Here is a 16,283-nt window from a genome sequence, read left to right on the forward strand (position 1 = left end):
TTCAACAATACCTGGGACTCATGGCTAACGTATATGCTCCCCCAACGCCAAAATGCCCCATAGTAATAATAAACAAAGATCCAAATTAAGGCAGCCAAGAACAGGGAGCCAATCCCTCCCCCCCCCTCCCCTATCTCAACCCCCCCTCACCCCCTACCCCTCCCCCCCCTCTATCACTCTCTCCCCTTTTCTGTTTCTTAACCCGCACTTCACCGACAGACCTCTGAAGGTCAGGGGAATGTTGGGACTTTCTCCCCCAACTCAGACAAAAACTAGAAAAATTGTATTAGGCCAAAATGTTGACAAATATTCTAAAAGCTGTAAATGTTATAAATGCCTAATAAAAAACTTTGAAACAAACAAAAAAAAAGCAGGGTACCAATCCCTGAGGTACTCCACTAATGATCTTAGCCTAACCAGAAAAGCTTCCATTTATGACAACCCTCTGTTGTCTATACTTCAACCATTTTTCAATCCAAGTGCATATATTTTTACTGAATCCAATTTGCTTTATTTTGAACACCAACCTCTTATGTGAAACAAACCCCTTGTGTGAAAACAACCTCTGTTGTATCAAAAGCCTTTGCAAAATGTAAGTAAACCCCATCAACTGCATTACCCTGATCTAAATTCCTACTTACCTCCTCAAAGAACCAAATAAGGTTAGTTTGGCAAGATCTATCTTCATACTATAAATCCATGCTGACTATTAATAATGATTTTGTTTTCCATTAGTTATTCCTGAATATTATCCCGTATTAAAACTTCAAGTAGTTTCCCCACTATTGAAGTCAGGCTTAAAGGTCTGTAATTACCCAGTTATGATCTAGCTCCCTTTTTAAATATAGGCACCACATGTGCTTTACGCCAATCTTGTTACCTGTGGAAATGGAGTCCTTGAATATTAAATATAATGGTTTGGTTATTACTGAATTGAACTACAGGCATACCCCGCTTTACGGACACTCACTTTAAGTACACTCGCGAGTAAGTACATATCGCCCAATAGTCAAACAGCAGCTCACGCATGCGCCTGTCAGCACGTCCTGAACAGCAAAGTTGAACTCCCTACCTGCACCGAAGCTGTGCTCAAGCAGGGAGACTATAGAGCCTGTTACAAATGCGTTATTTACATCAGTTATGCACGTATATAATGATTGCAGTACAGTACATGCATCAATAAGTGAAAAAAAGGGAGTGTTTCACTTTAAGTACATTTTCACTTTACATACATGCTCCGGTCCCATTGCGTATGTTAATGCGGGGTATGCCTGTACTTAAGAACTCTTAAATGTATGCCATCAGGGACAGGTGCCTTATTAACTTTAATTTTATCAAGCCGCTTATGAACTTCTTCCTCAGTTAACCAATTTTTCATTAATATAGAGCTTTTGGCTTCCTCCTGCGGCACTACTATTGAAATTGATTCGTCCGGTATTGGGGTGGGGGGGGGGGCAGGGATGTGTGTATTGTTTTGCATGTATAGGGAGGGTGCTTATTATATTTATTTTAGAGGTGGGCTGTTTATGTGTATTTGGGGGGTGGATGTTTTTTTTAATATGTTTTTTGGGTGTGAGGAGGAGTTTTGTATGTATTTAAAGGGGGGTCGGAATGTTTTTTGTATTTTGGGGGTGGGGTTTTTTAGTATGCATTTTGGGGGTTGTATTTTTTATATGTATTGGGGGGTGGTTGTATTTTATTTTTTATTTTTATTTATAAAAATGTTTTACCAGGAAGTAATACATTGAGAGATACCTCTCGTTTTCAATTATGTCCTGGGTATATATATTTTATATATATTGGGGGTTTATTTCATATGCATGGGGTCTGTTTTTTAAATAAATTGGGGAGGGGTAGGTGTATTTTTATATTTATTGAGGGGTTGGGTGTATTTGTTTATATGTATTGGGGGTGGCTGTTTTTTTTATATGTATGGGGCGGTGAGTGTATTTCTTTACATGTATTTGGGGTGTTAATGTATTTTTTTTATATGCATTTGGGAGGTGGATGGTTTATATGTATTTTGGGTGGAGGTTTTTTATATGTTTTTTGGGTGTGAGGAGGATTTGGTATGTTTTTAAAGGGTGGTCGGAATGTTTTTTGTATTTTGTGTTGTGGGGATTTTTGGTATGTATTTTGAGTGGGGGGATTGTGAGAGGGGTGTATTTTTTATATTTATTGGAAGGGGTGGGTGTATTTCTTTATATGTATTTGGGGTGGGTGTATTTCTTTATATGTATTTGGGGTGGGTGTATTTTTATATGTTTTGTGGTGGGTGTATTTTATATGCATTGGGGGTGTATTTTTTTTATATGGACTGGGGTGTATATATATATATATATATGTATGTATATAGTTGGGCTACTTGGTGAATAATGGTACTTCCAACAGTAATGTGGAAGGAGGTAGTAGGGCCAGGTTTGGGAGGAAGTATGAGGAGCTCTGTTTTTGCCATGTTAAGTTTAAGTCCAGGATGATATTGCAGAGAGACATTCAGAAACTTTGGTCTGTACAGCAGGTGCAAGGTCAGGGGTTGAAAAGTAAATGTGTGTGTCATCAGCATAGAGGTGATAATTAAACCCAAGAGATGTCACCTAGATAAAGTGTGTACAGAGAAAAGAGAAGAGGTCCCAGGACAGAGCCCCGGGGTACCCACAGAGATATCGATAGAGGAGGAGGTGTTAGCAGAAGAGACACTGAAAGTATGATGGGAGAGGTAAGAGGAGATCCAGGATAGAAATTTACGAATACCAAGAGTATGGAGAATGTGAAAGAGAAGAGGGTGGTCCACTTTGTCAAATTCTGCAAAGAGGTTGAGTTATATGAGCAGAGTGTAATGACCTCTGTCTTTGGCAGCATAGGGTTATTAGTTATTTTAGTGAGGGCTGTTTCAGTCGAGTGAGTAGTGCGGAAGCCAGATTGTAGATGGTCTAGGAGAGAATAGGTTTTGAGAATGTGGAACAAGCGAGAAAATACAAGACGTTCAAGGAGTTTAGAATCAAAAGGCAAGAGGAAGACAGGTCGATAGAAAGATAGGTAGGGTCAAGCTTGCTGATTTTGATTAATGGTATAACGAATGCATGTTTGAAGGAGGCGGGAAAGGTACCAAAGTAGAGGGAGGAGTTAAAATGTGTGTGACATAGGGATTATAGTAGGAGAAAGAGGTTTTAAGAGATTGGAGGGAATGGGGTCAAGAGGCAAGTATTAGAGGGAGAAGAGGAGATCAGCAATGACACATTCTCCTCTGAGACAGCAGAAAAGAGTCAAGGAAGGGAGGTTGAGAGTTAGGAAGTGGTGTAGGAGGAGGAAACACAGGGGATGTTCTGATGTATGGATTTCACCTTTTCCTTAAAATAGTCAGCAACGTCGTGAGGTGGAGGAAGAAGAAGAGGCAGCTGAGGGTTTTTTGAGTAGAGACAGAGAAGCGTTGGCGTGGGTTAGACTTGTGCGTGTTGATTAGTGAAGAAAAGTAGGTTTTGTTTAGCCTGAGTTGAAACAGGATAGCATAAATTTGTAGGGAAAGAAGTCTGTGAGAGTGTGAGATTTCCTCCAGAGGCGTTCAGAGGAATGAGTGGAGGAATGCAGCATGTGCCTGTGGGGATTTAGTCAGTTTCTGGGGTTAGAAGGGCAAGGACGGCAGAGACAAAGCGGGGCATGTAGATCAAGAGAGGAGAATAAGGCAGAGTTGTTGTTCCTGACCAGGTTGTCAGGGTCTGTAGCAGAACTGAGAGAGGGCGTTAAGTGGAATCAAAGGCTGGTAGGTTAATAGAGTGCAGAGAAACGAGGGGTATATGGAGATGGAGAAGGGGAGAAGCGAGAGAGAAAATGAGATGAGGTGATGGTCAGAGAGAGAAACGTTTTTGGTGAAAACCAGGTCTAGATAGTGGCCATCCTTGTGGATGCTGGCTGCAGTCCACAGTTGAAGGCCAAAAGAAGAGGTTAGAGAGAGAAAGCGGGAAGCCCAAAGGAGAGAGGGGTCATCAATGTGGCAGTTGAAGTCCCCAAGGAGAAGAACAGGAGAGTCTGAGAGAAAAAAAGAGAACCAGGATTCAAAGTGAGAGAAGTCAAAGGGGGATGCGTAGAAGTAGCTGGGTGATAGATGATTGCCACGTGGACAGGGAGAGGAGAGAAGATCTGGACAGTGTGAGCCTCAAAAGAGGGAAAAGCAAGAGAGGGAGGAATAGGAAGGTTACGGTAGCAGCTGATAGAGGAGAGCAGGAGCCCCACACCTCCACCCCTAGCATCAGGGCGTGGAGTGTGGGAGAAAGAGAGGTCACCATGAGAGAGGGATGCTTCAGGAGCAAAGTCAGACTGAGTGAGCCAGGTCTCAGTTATAGCAAATTGGAGCAGAGAATGAGAGAGAAATAAGTCATGAACAGAGAAGAACTTGAGTAATTGATAGAGGGGGAGAGTGATAGAGGGTGAATGAGTAAGAGGGATTGAGACAGTAGTGGGAGAAATATATGGGATAAGGAGGGGAAATAGAGGGGGCTTGTGAGGCATTAAATAGTTGGGGGGAACTCGAAAGACATGGGGGGAGGGGGCTTTGGGTGTAATTCTAGTCCTGGGCACCGGAACATCTGAGTGTGTATGCCTAACCTCTTGTAAAAAGTGGATCTTCTTTCCTTGTCCTTGGATACTAATGATAGTGAATTAATTCTAAATCTATATGTAGCCCCGGTCTTATTTTGCCTCTGTAGCGTGCTGAGCGATCGCGGGTGCCGCCGGAGGCAGCGACGGACCCGTCGGCACAACGCAAAGGTGGCTCCTTCACCAGGTAAGGTAGTTCCCCAGATCCCAGGCAGGCCCCAATCCCCACCAGGGTAGGGAATAGGTACTGAGGGACGGCCCCTAGGTTAGGGACCCTGCCCTTAGGTGTGAGTGTGCAGTCTTGTCAGTGTCACGGCTGGCAGTGCTGTGAGCGCTGACAAGTAGGCACAGTGTGTGTGTGCAGTGTAGCTGCAGGTACCAGGTTGAGTGCAGTGCAGTTGCTGCCGGTACGGAGTGAGTGCAGTGGGTTGCTGCAGGTTCTGTGTGAGTGTGCAGTGGGTTGCTGCAGGTACCGAGTGAATGCAGTGGGTTGCTGCAGGTACCGAGTGAGTGCAGTGGGTTGCTGCAGGTACAGTGTGAGTGCAGTGCGTTTGCTGCAGAGGTTAGGGAGAAGTTAGTCAGAGGGGACCCGGGTGGTGAAGGGAGAGGTAGAGTGGGTGCAGGGGGTCAGTGACCCACCTGCATAGGACAGGCTACCCCGTAGGCCCCTAGGAGTGTTCCCTGAAGACACCAAAGGTTGCTGTGCTGCAGGGACGGCCTATAGTAGTAGCGAGCATCACCCTTACTGTGTAGACAGCTAGGGACAAAGAGACAAGCATGCGGAGCAGGTTGCTGGCGAGTCGTCTGGGACCAGATGGCTGGACATTAAGACCAAGAGGCAGACCATGATTCATCTGACCCTTTGCGAAGAGGTACCGGTCACCGCCGTGACCGGAAGGTACTATAACATCAAGTGCACCAACACCGGTCAACAGGCGCTGATCCCGCCTTAGGCTAAACTCTTTAGGAACACTGAGCGAGTGGTTAAAGAACTGAGCCTATACCATCACTTTAACATATATGGGCACGTGTGTGGGGCACGCGGTGAGGGGACGGAGGCGTTGCTCCTAATGAGAGTGGCCAAGCCACTAAGGTTACACATTAAGGTTATACCGTTAGAGTATAAGTGTACATGTTGTGTTATGGCTACCGTGCATTATTATTAGTAAAACCAGTTACAATCATATGGTGTTGTATGTTTCTTGCCATGGGGAATCTCACATCACGGGGATCCTGGGTAAGTGGAGGCGCTGAGCTAAGTAAGTGTATGAGTGTTACCCCAGGCTCCCAGCTAGGGGAGGCTCAGATCTCCTGGAGCCGCAGGTGTTGTACAGTGACCAGTAGTTCCTTTGGGAGGGTTCAGAAAAAGGGCTACATTTGGAGGCGCTGCTGAGAGATCAGACCTGGGGTGCCCAGTAATTTTTTTCTAAATTGTGCTATTTTTGTTTCACCATGTGGGTGCTCTCAAGGCGGGAGAGCCCACGTGCTGACTGCCCGCCCGGGAAATTGTTGCAAACAGTTATCCAGGACTGGCGGGAAACCCAGAGTCCTGCCCCCACACTGTGAGTGAGCACAGTAAACAGCGATCAGCCATGTCTGTTCACCATAAGATAGGTGACGGCTGCAGTAAATCACATCCTCAGTTGTATAGAGCCTGGCGAACAAGAGGGATGAACGTAACCGTTATTTTGTGTCAATGCTTACAAAGGGACTTGAATATACCTGGTAGTGAGGACTTTGATGCCTATCAGCTACCGCGTGGGATGTTCGTGACACAAGTGGAAGGGAAGAAGTGTCTCCAAGGTCCCTGTTCTAAATGTGATTTCCCAGGTTGTGAATTGACCTAGGGACCCCAGTGTGCCTGCTGTGGGGCACGGTTCCTGTGTCCCAAGCTGCTGCAGCCTACAGAACCGCTAGAAAAAGAAAAGGAGGAGCCTGACCTCTCTACTAAAGTGAGTTATGCTGGTAATCAGCCTGTCCTAATTCCAGAGGCCTCAGAGGACCTGTGTGCCCAAACCAATGTTGCAGACACGGTTCCAGACCCTCTCAAAGGAGACATCCTAATGGTAGAGCAGGAATCTCTGCTGGCGGAAACCATGGCAAAAGAGGCGCCTGATGTCTCTACCCCGGCGGTCAGCGCCACTGCTAGTCCACCTACCTCAGCTATGGAGGTTGTGGAGGGCCCGTGTGCCCAAATGGACATTCTAGACTCAGGTCCAGAGCAGGAGCCGCCGAAGGCAGAGTCACAGATGTTGGAACCCCAGATGTTGGTTCCAGATACGGTTCCCGAGCAGGAACCACAGAGCCCAGAACCGCCGATTCCAGAATCACAGGGTAAGGTGTCTATACCCCCATCCTCTTTTGGCGATTCCAGCGACCAAAAACTCGTGGTGATGCGCCTGCCGGCGGACCACTCGTGCCAAGTCACTGAGCCAACTATTTCGGCAGATGCAGAGCCTGCTGTGGGTCCGTGTGCCCTACTGTGGCCAGTCCGGCCTTCTACGACGGTACCAGGGGTCCCAGGCTTGGGATCAGTACCTGCCAATGACGACAGGGGTGAGTTGACTGCCCCAGGGGTGTTGGGTGTGAGCTCCCCGGTGATCGTGGAGCCTGGTGGCTGCAAAGGTAGGGTCACCGGGCGATGGGCTCACCTCGTCATCGCGTCCTGGTGGAGGTGTCTCCCCCAGAAGATCTCTGCAGACCAGGGAGCGGATTTGACCTCATCGAGGTATCCGGTACAGTGGCCCGGAGTGACGCCTGCTCCTACACGAGGAATCTCCATGCTGTTTCTTCTCCAGATGTGGGCCTGCACGTAGACATTGTGCTGTCCCCAGAAGATGTCACCATTAAAGGGATTGCTGGAGCGGACAAAGACTGTGCTGAGACCGCTCTGGTAGTTGTGGCCTCTAGCATGAGCACGATGGCGCGTTTAGTTCGCCATGTGGTGGACCGAGGCAAGAGACTGAACCTCCCTGTCTCCCGCGAGACGAAACCGGAGGATCCGGCAAGGGGCAATACCAAAAACCCCGTACTATTTTTTTTGCGAGGGGGAGGCGATGGTTTGGCGGTAGAGACTGTAACACCTGATCTTGAGTTCCAAAAGACTCACAGGAGACAAGGTGGGATACCCTCACACAATCAGTTAGGGGCACCCCATTCTGAGACACAGCTGGCCTCGGGTATCCACGTGAGTATTTTGGGTACCGGTGAACAAATGCATGTTGTGTGTGATGCATCGTTTGCAATGCATTTTTCATTATATATCCCCTGTTGCATGGTTGCTACCCAAGCGAGGTCGTTGGGATTCTGCGAGGGGGAGAATGTAGCCTTTGTCTTATTTTGCCTCCAGAGACCCCCTTTGTAGAGTGCCGAGCGATCGTGGGTGCCGCCGGAGGCAGCAACGGATCCGCCGGCACAACGCAAAGGTGGGGGCCGGAGAAGGAACCACTCCGAGTCCCTGGAGTCTCTGCGGCGTACTCGGCTAGCGGGGGCCACCATGACAGGTTGCGAGAGCGTGCGCATTGGTCGCGCAGGTACAGTAAGGGTAGCGCACGCGGTCCCAATGCAAAAGAGGTCCTGAGTGGACTACAATTCCCAGCAGCCTCTGGGGATTGCCCTTTCACCCACATCACGTGCAGCCAGCCAGCAAATAGGGTTTTGCAGCTTCTCCTGTGGAGGAAGGCTACAATGTTGCGGGGACCACGTTTGGCAGTTGGAGCTGGGAGCAGGAAGGGGAAGGAAGGGTGTAGGGAGCAAGTGGCTCCTTCACCAGGTAAGGTAGTTCCCCAGATCCCAGGCAGGCCCCAATCCCCACCAGGGTAGGGGGTAGGTACTGAGGGATGGCCCCTAGGTTAGGGACCCTGCCCTTAGGTATGAGTGTGCAGTCTTGTCAGTGTCACGGCTGGCAGTGCTGTGAGCACTGACAAGTATGCACAGTGTGTGTGTGCAGTGTAGCTGCAGGTACCAGGTTGAGTGCAGTGCGGTTGCTGCCGGTACGGAGTGAGTGCAGTGGGTTGCTGCAGGTTCAGTGTGAGTGCAGTGCGTTTGCTGCAGAGGTTAGGGAGAAGTTAGTCAGAGGGGACCCGGGTGGTGAAGGGAGAGATAGAGTGGGTGCAACGGGTCAGTGACCAACCTGCATAGGACAGGCTACCCCGTAGGCCCCTTTGAGTGTTTCATGAAGACACCAAAGGTTGCTGTGCTGCAGGGACGGCCTATAGTAGTAGCGAGCATCACCCTTACTGTGTAGACAGCTAGGGACAAAGAGACAAGCATGCGGAGCAGGTTGCTGGCGAGTCGTCTGGGACCAGACGGCTGGAAATTAAGACTAAGAGGCAGACTGTGATTCATCTGACCCTTTGCGAAGAGGTACCGGTCACCGCCGTGACCGGAAGGTACTATAACATCAAGTGCACCAACACCGGTCAACAGGCGCTGATCCCGCCTTAGGCTAAACTCTTTAGGAACACTGAGCGAGTGGTTAAAGAACTGAGCCTATACTATCACTTTAACATATATAGACACGGTGTGTGGGGCACGCGGTGAGGGGACGGAGGCGTTGCTCCTGATGAGAGTGGCCAAGCCACTAAGGTTACATGTTAAGGTTATACCGTTAGAGTATAAGTGTACATGTTGTGTTATGGCTACCGTGGATTATTATTAGTAAAACCAGTTACAATCATATGGTGTTGTATGCTTCTTGCCCAGGGGAATCTCACATCACGGGGATCCTGGGTAAGTGGAGGCGCTGCGCTAAGTAAGTGCATGAGTGTTACCCCAGGCTCCCAGCTAGCGGAGGCTCAGATCTCCTGGAGCCGCAGGTGTTGTACAGTGACCAGTAGTTCCTTTGGGAGGGTTCAGAAAAAGGGCTACATATATATGCCTAACTATTTTCTCTCCTTTCAGTTGAAAGTCTGATGTTCTGTCACTGCTTATTGGAAAAAGATTTATGAGAAACACCCATAGCTTATGATTGTTGTATCAATGTATGTTAATTTTAACCTGTTGCAGTTAATCTGACGTGCATGTGAGCTGCAGCCTTAGACATGTTTGTAAGCTGTAACATTTCTTAGTACTTAATGATGTCAGCAAGCAAATCTAAGTAGCTATTAATAAGCTTCCCCAGCCAGCACCCTTCTTAATAAGTATTCTTGTATTTACAAAGAGACTTAACACTCCACAAGATTTCTCCAGAGGAAACAAAGCACTTTATTGTACAGTAAGTATTGTTTTGTTATTTACCTAAATACAGTAGCTGTTTCCCTCATAAAATTAAGTTGAATTTAATGTTATCAGCTACTGTAATTGTTTAGAATTATTTTTCAGGGTAGTTACACAAACTTCATAATATGTTGCGTTAATTATTTGCTAATTTTGGTTTTGCACTTTTTAAATTCTATGCTTCACTATAATACTACAGTATAATACTAGGTTTTTCTTTTATTTAGCAGCGATCTAATCTAAATTATAACCCTAAAATAAATGGGTAACTGTAATAAGAACATTCAGATATTTACTTTAGCTTAGATATTTTAGTATATGGTAGATTTATATCCTGTACAATCTTAGTCAAGTAATTGATTATGTCTCAAAATGTATTTACCAAATCTCAATGATGTAATTCAAGTTTCTTGGTAGAGTAGCATAATTCCAGTTTATCCTTGTGGTTAATTAAATGCACACGTTAAGAAAGAATACTACTGACACAAAATTGATACAGTCTATTACTGTACCTTCCATGCTTAAAGTAATTTGTTCCCCAGTTCACATTAGTACTCTACTAGTAAAACCACTGTTCATTTCAACTGCTGATTGAAGCAGGGCAAACTTATAGGACCTTTCAATGGCACGAAGAGACGAAAGTGTATAAATAGATATATAACAAAATTACTTAAATCTATATATTTTTACATCATCTACATTGTTAAATTGAGACTATTGTGGTTATTTAGTAAACTATGATAGTGCTGATCAGGGGACTACCACATATCAAGTCCTATTGACTTTAATAGGAGTTTCTGTGCGATATTTCTCTGATCAGCACTATTGTGGCTTAACGAATAACCTCGCTTGAGGGAGAATGATAGAATTTCTTTAGCGAAAGACTGTAATACAGTATACAGTATATTTTTATCAGTTAAAATCCATTTGGTTTATGGCAATCAGCACATACTGTCGCTGTAAAGACAGAGATACAGTATGTGAGTCATGGAGTAAAATTAACATTTCAATGTAAAATTCGGATTTTGATTTTGTAGAGTTATATTTTATTAAAGAAATTAGACCGTTTGTGATACAATTGAATGAGATTGCATAAAAAAGTCAGACCTATTTGAAATACCTGAAAAACATTACAGTCCCTGTGTGTGAGTTATTTGGGAAGGTAGGGAAAAGAAAGGTGGAATAAACTAGTATCCGAGCAAAACAATCAGTCAATTTCAAAACATTCTTAGTTTGGGGTGCTTGTCTCAAAAAAGTGTGGCCACACTTACTATATAGACAAACAAACAAACAAACAAAAAGGGAAAAGACAGCACACCCAATAGCACTCGCGGTTACGGGATCACCGATAGTCCTTTTCTGAGAGGTGCCATCTTCATAGTAGGGTGGATTTCAAATGAAAGTATGTAGAGAGCCAGTGCATCAGAAAAAACAAGTCCTGTTTTTATATAAAGAACTGCAGTTGTTACAAACTCCTTGCATATAAGCATATATCATAATGTAGCCCTAATAGGGTTAGGGGACTAGTACCTAATGCCAGCGGCACCATAAATAAATAGTACAGACCAAAGTCCGATTGTGAAGGAGAAAAAAAGGGTACAGCGACCCATAAGTAAACTCACTAATTTTCTCCTGGAGTATCCAACTTCAGAGATTTTCTTAGGCGTGCAGTCTCCCAGGTAAGCAGCAGGAACAGGTAGAAAATTGAGGCAGTGCACTGCCAGAATAAACAGAAGGAGGCTCACGGTGTGCAGTATCAAAAAGTTATATTTATTCCATAAAAAGTGGACCAAGTGTCCCCCCTAAGCAACAGCAGGGGTCCACCAATGCGTTTCGGGCAGTATGCCCTTTCTCAAGGTGTACACAACACTATATGAAGCTCAAATTTATATCAAAGCGCCGATCGCGCTATCGCGTGACGTCACGGTCGGCGCAACCAATCGGATTGCATCTCCTCTAGAACGTGTCCTTGTAACCAATAGGGACACGGTCTAGAGGAGATGCAATCCGATTGGTTGCACCGTCCGTGACGTCACGCGATAGCGCGATCGGAGCTTTGATATAAATTTGAGCTTCATATAGTGTTGTGTACACCTTGAGAAAAAGCATACTGCCCGAAACGCGTTGGTGGACCCCTGCTGTGGCTTAGGGGGGACACTTGGTCCACTTTTTATGGAATAAATATAACTTTTTGATACTGCACACCGTGAGCCTCCTTCTGTTTATTCTGGCAGTGCACTCAATTTTCTACCTTGATTGCAAATGAATAGGAATCTTCTGTGCTTAAAGGGGAGGATGTTAAAAAGCTTGGAGGAGACTATAGACTAGGAAGGAGGGTGAGGGACAAGAAACATATAATGAACTATACAGTAGCACAGACTGGAAAAAACTTAAATAAATGCTTGGTAATTAAAGAAGGCTGACAAATAAAATGGGGGAGCATTACTGAAACATGGTGGGATGAAACTCATGACTGGGCAGTTAATTCAGAGGGTTATTCCCTTTTTTGGAGGGATCGAGCAAATAGAAGAAATTGTGGTATATGTATTGTATGTCTTTATTTATATAGTGCCATTAATGTACATAGCGCTTCACAGTAGTGAATAAATAAATAACAGATCATATAAATAACAGGTCATGGGAATAAGTGCTTCAGACATAAAAGTAACATTAAGGAAAAGGAGTCCATGTTCTGATGAGCTTACAGTCTGATTGGTAGGTAGGGAGAACATACAGAGACAGTTGGAGGGAATTCTGGTAAGTGCGTCTGCAGGGGGCCAAGCTATATGAATCATGTGTCCAGTATAATCCACAGTGCTATTCATATGCTTCTCTAAGCAGAATAATATCAAAGAGTAAACTCCAAGAGAACCGATGCTCTAAATCGTGCACACATGAAATCCACAATATTGTCCAATGTATAAATAATTCCTTAAAGCGCTCGTGATCAGTTTCCCAATAATAGCATAGAACGTAGGTAGGTGAGTAAGTTAGGCTGTGTAATCAAGACTGACAACGGGAAGGGGCTAGAGTGTGGTAAGGAGAGAAAGAACAAGCAGCAAAAGCCGTGTTCCCTGCGTGGAACTCTAATGCGGCTAACCGCAACTGCTCTCCGCCACTGCCCTCACAGACCCGGCGTCTCATACAGAGCAACAACCCCCCGAATAACAGGAGTACTCACAGACTTGACTCGCCGAGTTCAATCCTCAGGATGATGAAAACGGTAATGCTGATCAGGTGCGCTATGAAGCGTGCTCCAGCCGGTTAATGTGGTAAGTAGAAGAAACGTTTCAGGCGGTTCACAGCTACTGTAGGGGCACAAAAACTGGTATCCAAGCGCAATCACATTAAAAGGTTGTTTATTGAGTGCATACACATGGTTCCTTCTGCTACAGAGAAAAACTCTGACGTGTTTCGTACACCAATAGGACTTTGTCAAAGAGTACCTGGTTCAGCCCAAAGTGAAGCCTATATAGTGAGCCTAAAGGTATGATTGGATGTGAACATGAATAGATGTGAACAGACAAACACACCTGATGAATAATACACTAATTGCTTCATTAGAAGCACATCCGGGTATTAACCCCATAAAGGTAATCACTACTAGAGACTCACTGTGAACTATATCCAAAGCAGTTGAAAACAAATTTAAAAACCAACACACAAACATAAAAATGATTAAAAACAAACATAACAGTGCTGAATTATCATGTAATGATCAGCATGTTATGTACAAAACCAGTATCCACGTAGCAAAAAGGGCAACATACACATATCAAAAAAAATTAATATATAATGGAACTTAGTAAAAGAAAAAAGAAAAAACATAGGAGGAAAGAAATACATAATCCAAACCAGTAATATAAAGTGAAACCACCCAAAATAACTATCTAAGAACCATGTTAATGAAGATACCATACATAATAAGTACATAAAATAATATATAAATAAATAGATAAACTAAAGATTATGAGCATATTAAAACATATGCAATGTAGCAATTCTAATAATATTAAATAATTAAATAATATATATCAGTATAAGAAAGGAAATAAAAATTCTTTAAGCAAGTGTGTCTTAAGGTGGGTCTTAAAGGTGGATAGAGAGGGCGCTAGTCAGGTATCGAGGGGAAGGGCATTCCAGAGGTGCAGGGCAGTAAGTGAGAAAGGTTTAAGGCGGGAGAGGGCTTTAGATACAAAGGGTGTAGAAAGAAGACATCCTTGAGAGGAACGCAAGAGTCGGGATGGTGCATAACGAGAAATTAGGGCTGAGATGTAAGGAGGGGCAGAAGTGTGTAAAGCTTTAAAAGTGAGGAGGAGAATTGAGTGTGTGATACGGGATTTGATCAGAAGCCAGGAGAGGGATTTCAGGAGGGGAGACGCGGAGACAGATTTAGGAAAGAGTAGAGTGATTCTGGCAGCAGCGTTTAGGATAGATTGTAGGGGAGACAGGTGAGAGGCAGGAAGGCCGGACAGCAGGAGGTTACAGTAATCAAGACGGGAGAGAATGAGGGCCTAAGTCAGAGTTTTAACAGTCAAGAAACAGAGGAAAGGGCGTATCTTTGTAATATTGTGGAGGAAAAAGCGACAGGTTTTAGAAACGTTCAGAATGTGAGGAGAATGTGAGAGATGCGTCGAGTGTGACCCCCTAAGCAGCGTGCTTGGGCTACTGGTGAATGATGGTACTTCCAACAGTAATGTGGAAGGAGTTAGTAGGGCCAGGTTTGGGAGGAATTTTGAGGAGCTCTGTTTTTGCCATGTTGAGTTTAAGGCGGCAGAGGGCCATCCAGGATGATATAACAGAGAGACATTCAGAAACTTTGATTTGTACAGCAGGTGTAAGGTCGGGTGCTGAAAAGTAAATTTGTGTGTCGTCAGCATAGAGGTGATATTTAAACCCAAGAGATGTTATTAGGTCCCCTAGAGGTAGTGTGTACAGAGAAAAGAGAAGAGGTCCCAGGACAGAGCCCTGGGGTACCCATACAGAGAGATCAATAGAGGAGGAGGAGGTGTTAGCAGAAGAGACACTCCTTTTCACTGTATCTTTCACTATCTCCATCTATTTAAGTCAGTGGTCATTTGCTCTTTCATGTATTAACCATTTATTATGTTTTCTTTTTTATTGTAAATTTTGTTAAATGGTTTATTATTTTTACAGTTAATACATCATTATATTTAATTTAATAATATAAGACTAATCAGCTATATTGTTTTTAATCCCTGTTTTTTATTATTATTTTTTATTATTATTTTTTTCCTTTTGTATATTATTGTTTTTCCTAGCATTTATTATATATGTATATGTGTGTTTGTTTTTCTGCATGAGATACCTCCTGTATATATCTATTGACGTAGTATAACTGAGATTAATCATTAGTCTGCAGGTGAAGGGGGTAATCCATCCCTGCGAGTCTTTAGCCAATTAGGCTATGTCACCACCTATATAAAGACGGACTCATGATAAGAGAATTTACTCTTTGATAAAGTCCATTCCTGGACGAAACGCGTCAGAGTGTCTTTTGCTGATATTCACTTTTTGATCTAATAAAGTTTTTTAGTTTTTCAATGCGCTTGGCTGTTTTGGAGGAGTTGTGACCGCCGTGTCACTCGTTTTTTCTTTCCCCTGTCGTCACATCCGGCTGGAGCACGCCGACACCACGAGCAGCCTAGAATTGCGCTGTTCACACCATCAGCACTGCAGGCAGGCCACGCGAGTCCCCGTGAGTACTGACCAGCTGATTTCTCATACCGCAGGACACAGGGTGCAGGTGAGGCTAACGGTTACCGGATATATTGACTTACCTTTGGGCATCTCCTTGGACATACCTATCTGTACTTCTACCGGGGTTATATGCTTCCCAGCCCCCTACCCTGATTTAGTCCTAAATGGAAGAAGTTTCTATAAGCTTTTAAAGCAACATTTCATGAAGATGGGATGTCTTTCTCCTTGTTCTATGGACTGATATATTTTTACAGCCGTGGTAGTAGCCTCAGGTATACTTGGGGGTCATTCCCCATTTTTTTCTTAGAACTAAAGGGAACAGGTTTTTTGGGGGTGTTAAAAGACAATTACATGACCCAATGTATTGTGGATCGAACCAGGAGAGGGGCATTACAAGATTTGGTAATATCAAACAATGTAGATGTACTGTAATGTCAAATATTAAAGTTCGGGAATATTTGAGAAACAGTGATCATAACATGGTCTCATTTGAAATAAAAGATCAAAAACTCCATTATTTGGGTACAATAATGACTTTTTAGAAAGGTAGATTTAAAAAAAACTGAGGAATAATCTACAAGGAAAAAATTGGGATAACATTTTTGCAGGGAAAAAATGTTGAAGATAAATGGGCAGTCTTTAAAACATTGTTAGAAAAGCACACTTATCAGTGTATACCCTTGGGTAATAAGTGAAAAAAGAAATGTATAAAACCAATGTGGATAAATAAACATGTAGGCTGAGGTAAGGGAATG

The 16,283-nt window shown here is 44.2% G+C and overlaps 1 protein-coding gene across 11 annotated transcripts in view; it reads left to right on the plus strand.

Moving 5' to 3' along the window:
* The first annotated feature begins 9,664 nt into the window (after window positions 1–9,664).
* Window positions 9,665–16,283, plus strand: part of LOC142463021 (uncharacterized) — a 241,942-nt gene continuing 235,323 nt past the window's right edge. For 4 of the 11 annotated variants that reach the window (XM_075565214.1, XM_075565225.1, XM_075565223.1 and 1 more), the window contains exon 1: window positions 9,699–9,805. Coding sequence is in view for 1 of the 11 variants with exons in the window: in XM_075565224.1 (XP_075421339.1) it covers window positions 13,075–13,079 (5 nt within the window). In the remaining 10 variants the exon portion in view is untranslated. Of the gene's footprint in view, window positions 9,806–12,937; window positions 13,080–15,125; window positions 15,575–16,283 lie in introns of those variants that run through there. The other 7 variants (XM_075565215.1, XM_075565224.1, XR_012787339.1 and 4 more) reach the window with 6 other exon arrangements.

Source organism: Ascaphus truei, chromosome 11 (genome assembly GCF_040206685.1).
Source record: "Ascaphus truei isolate aAscTru1 chromosome 11, aAscTru1.hap1, whole genome shotgun sequence".
Taxonomy (NCBI): Eukaryota; Metazoa; Chordata; class Amphibia; order Anura; family Ascaphidae; genus Ascaphus; species Ascaphus truei.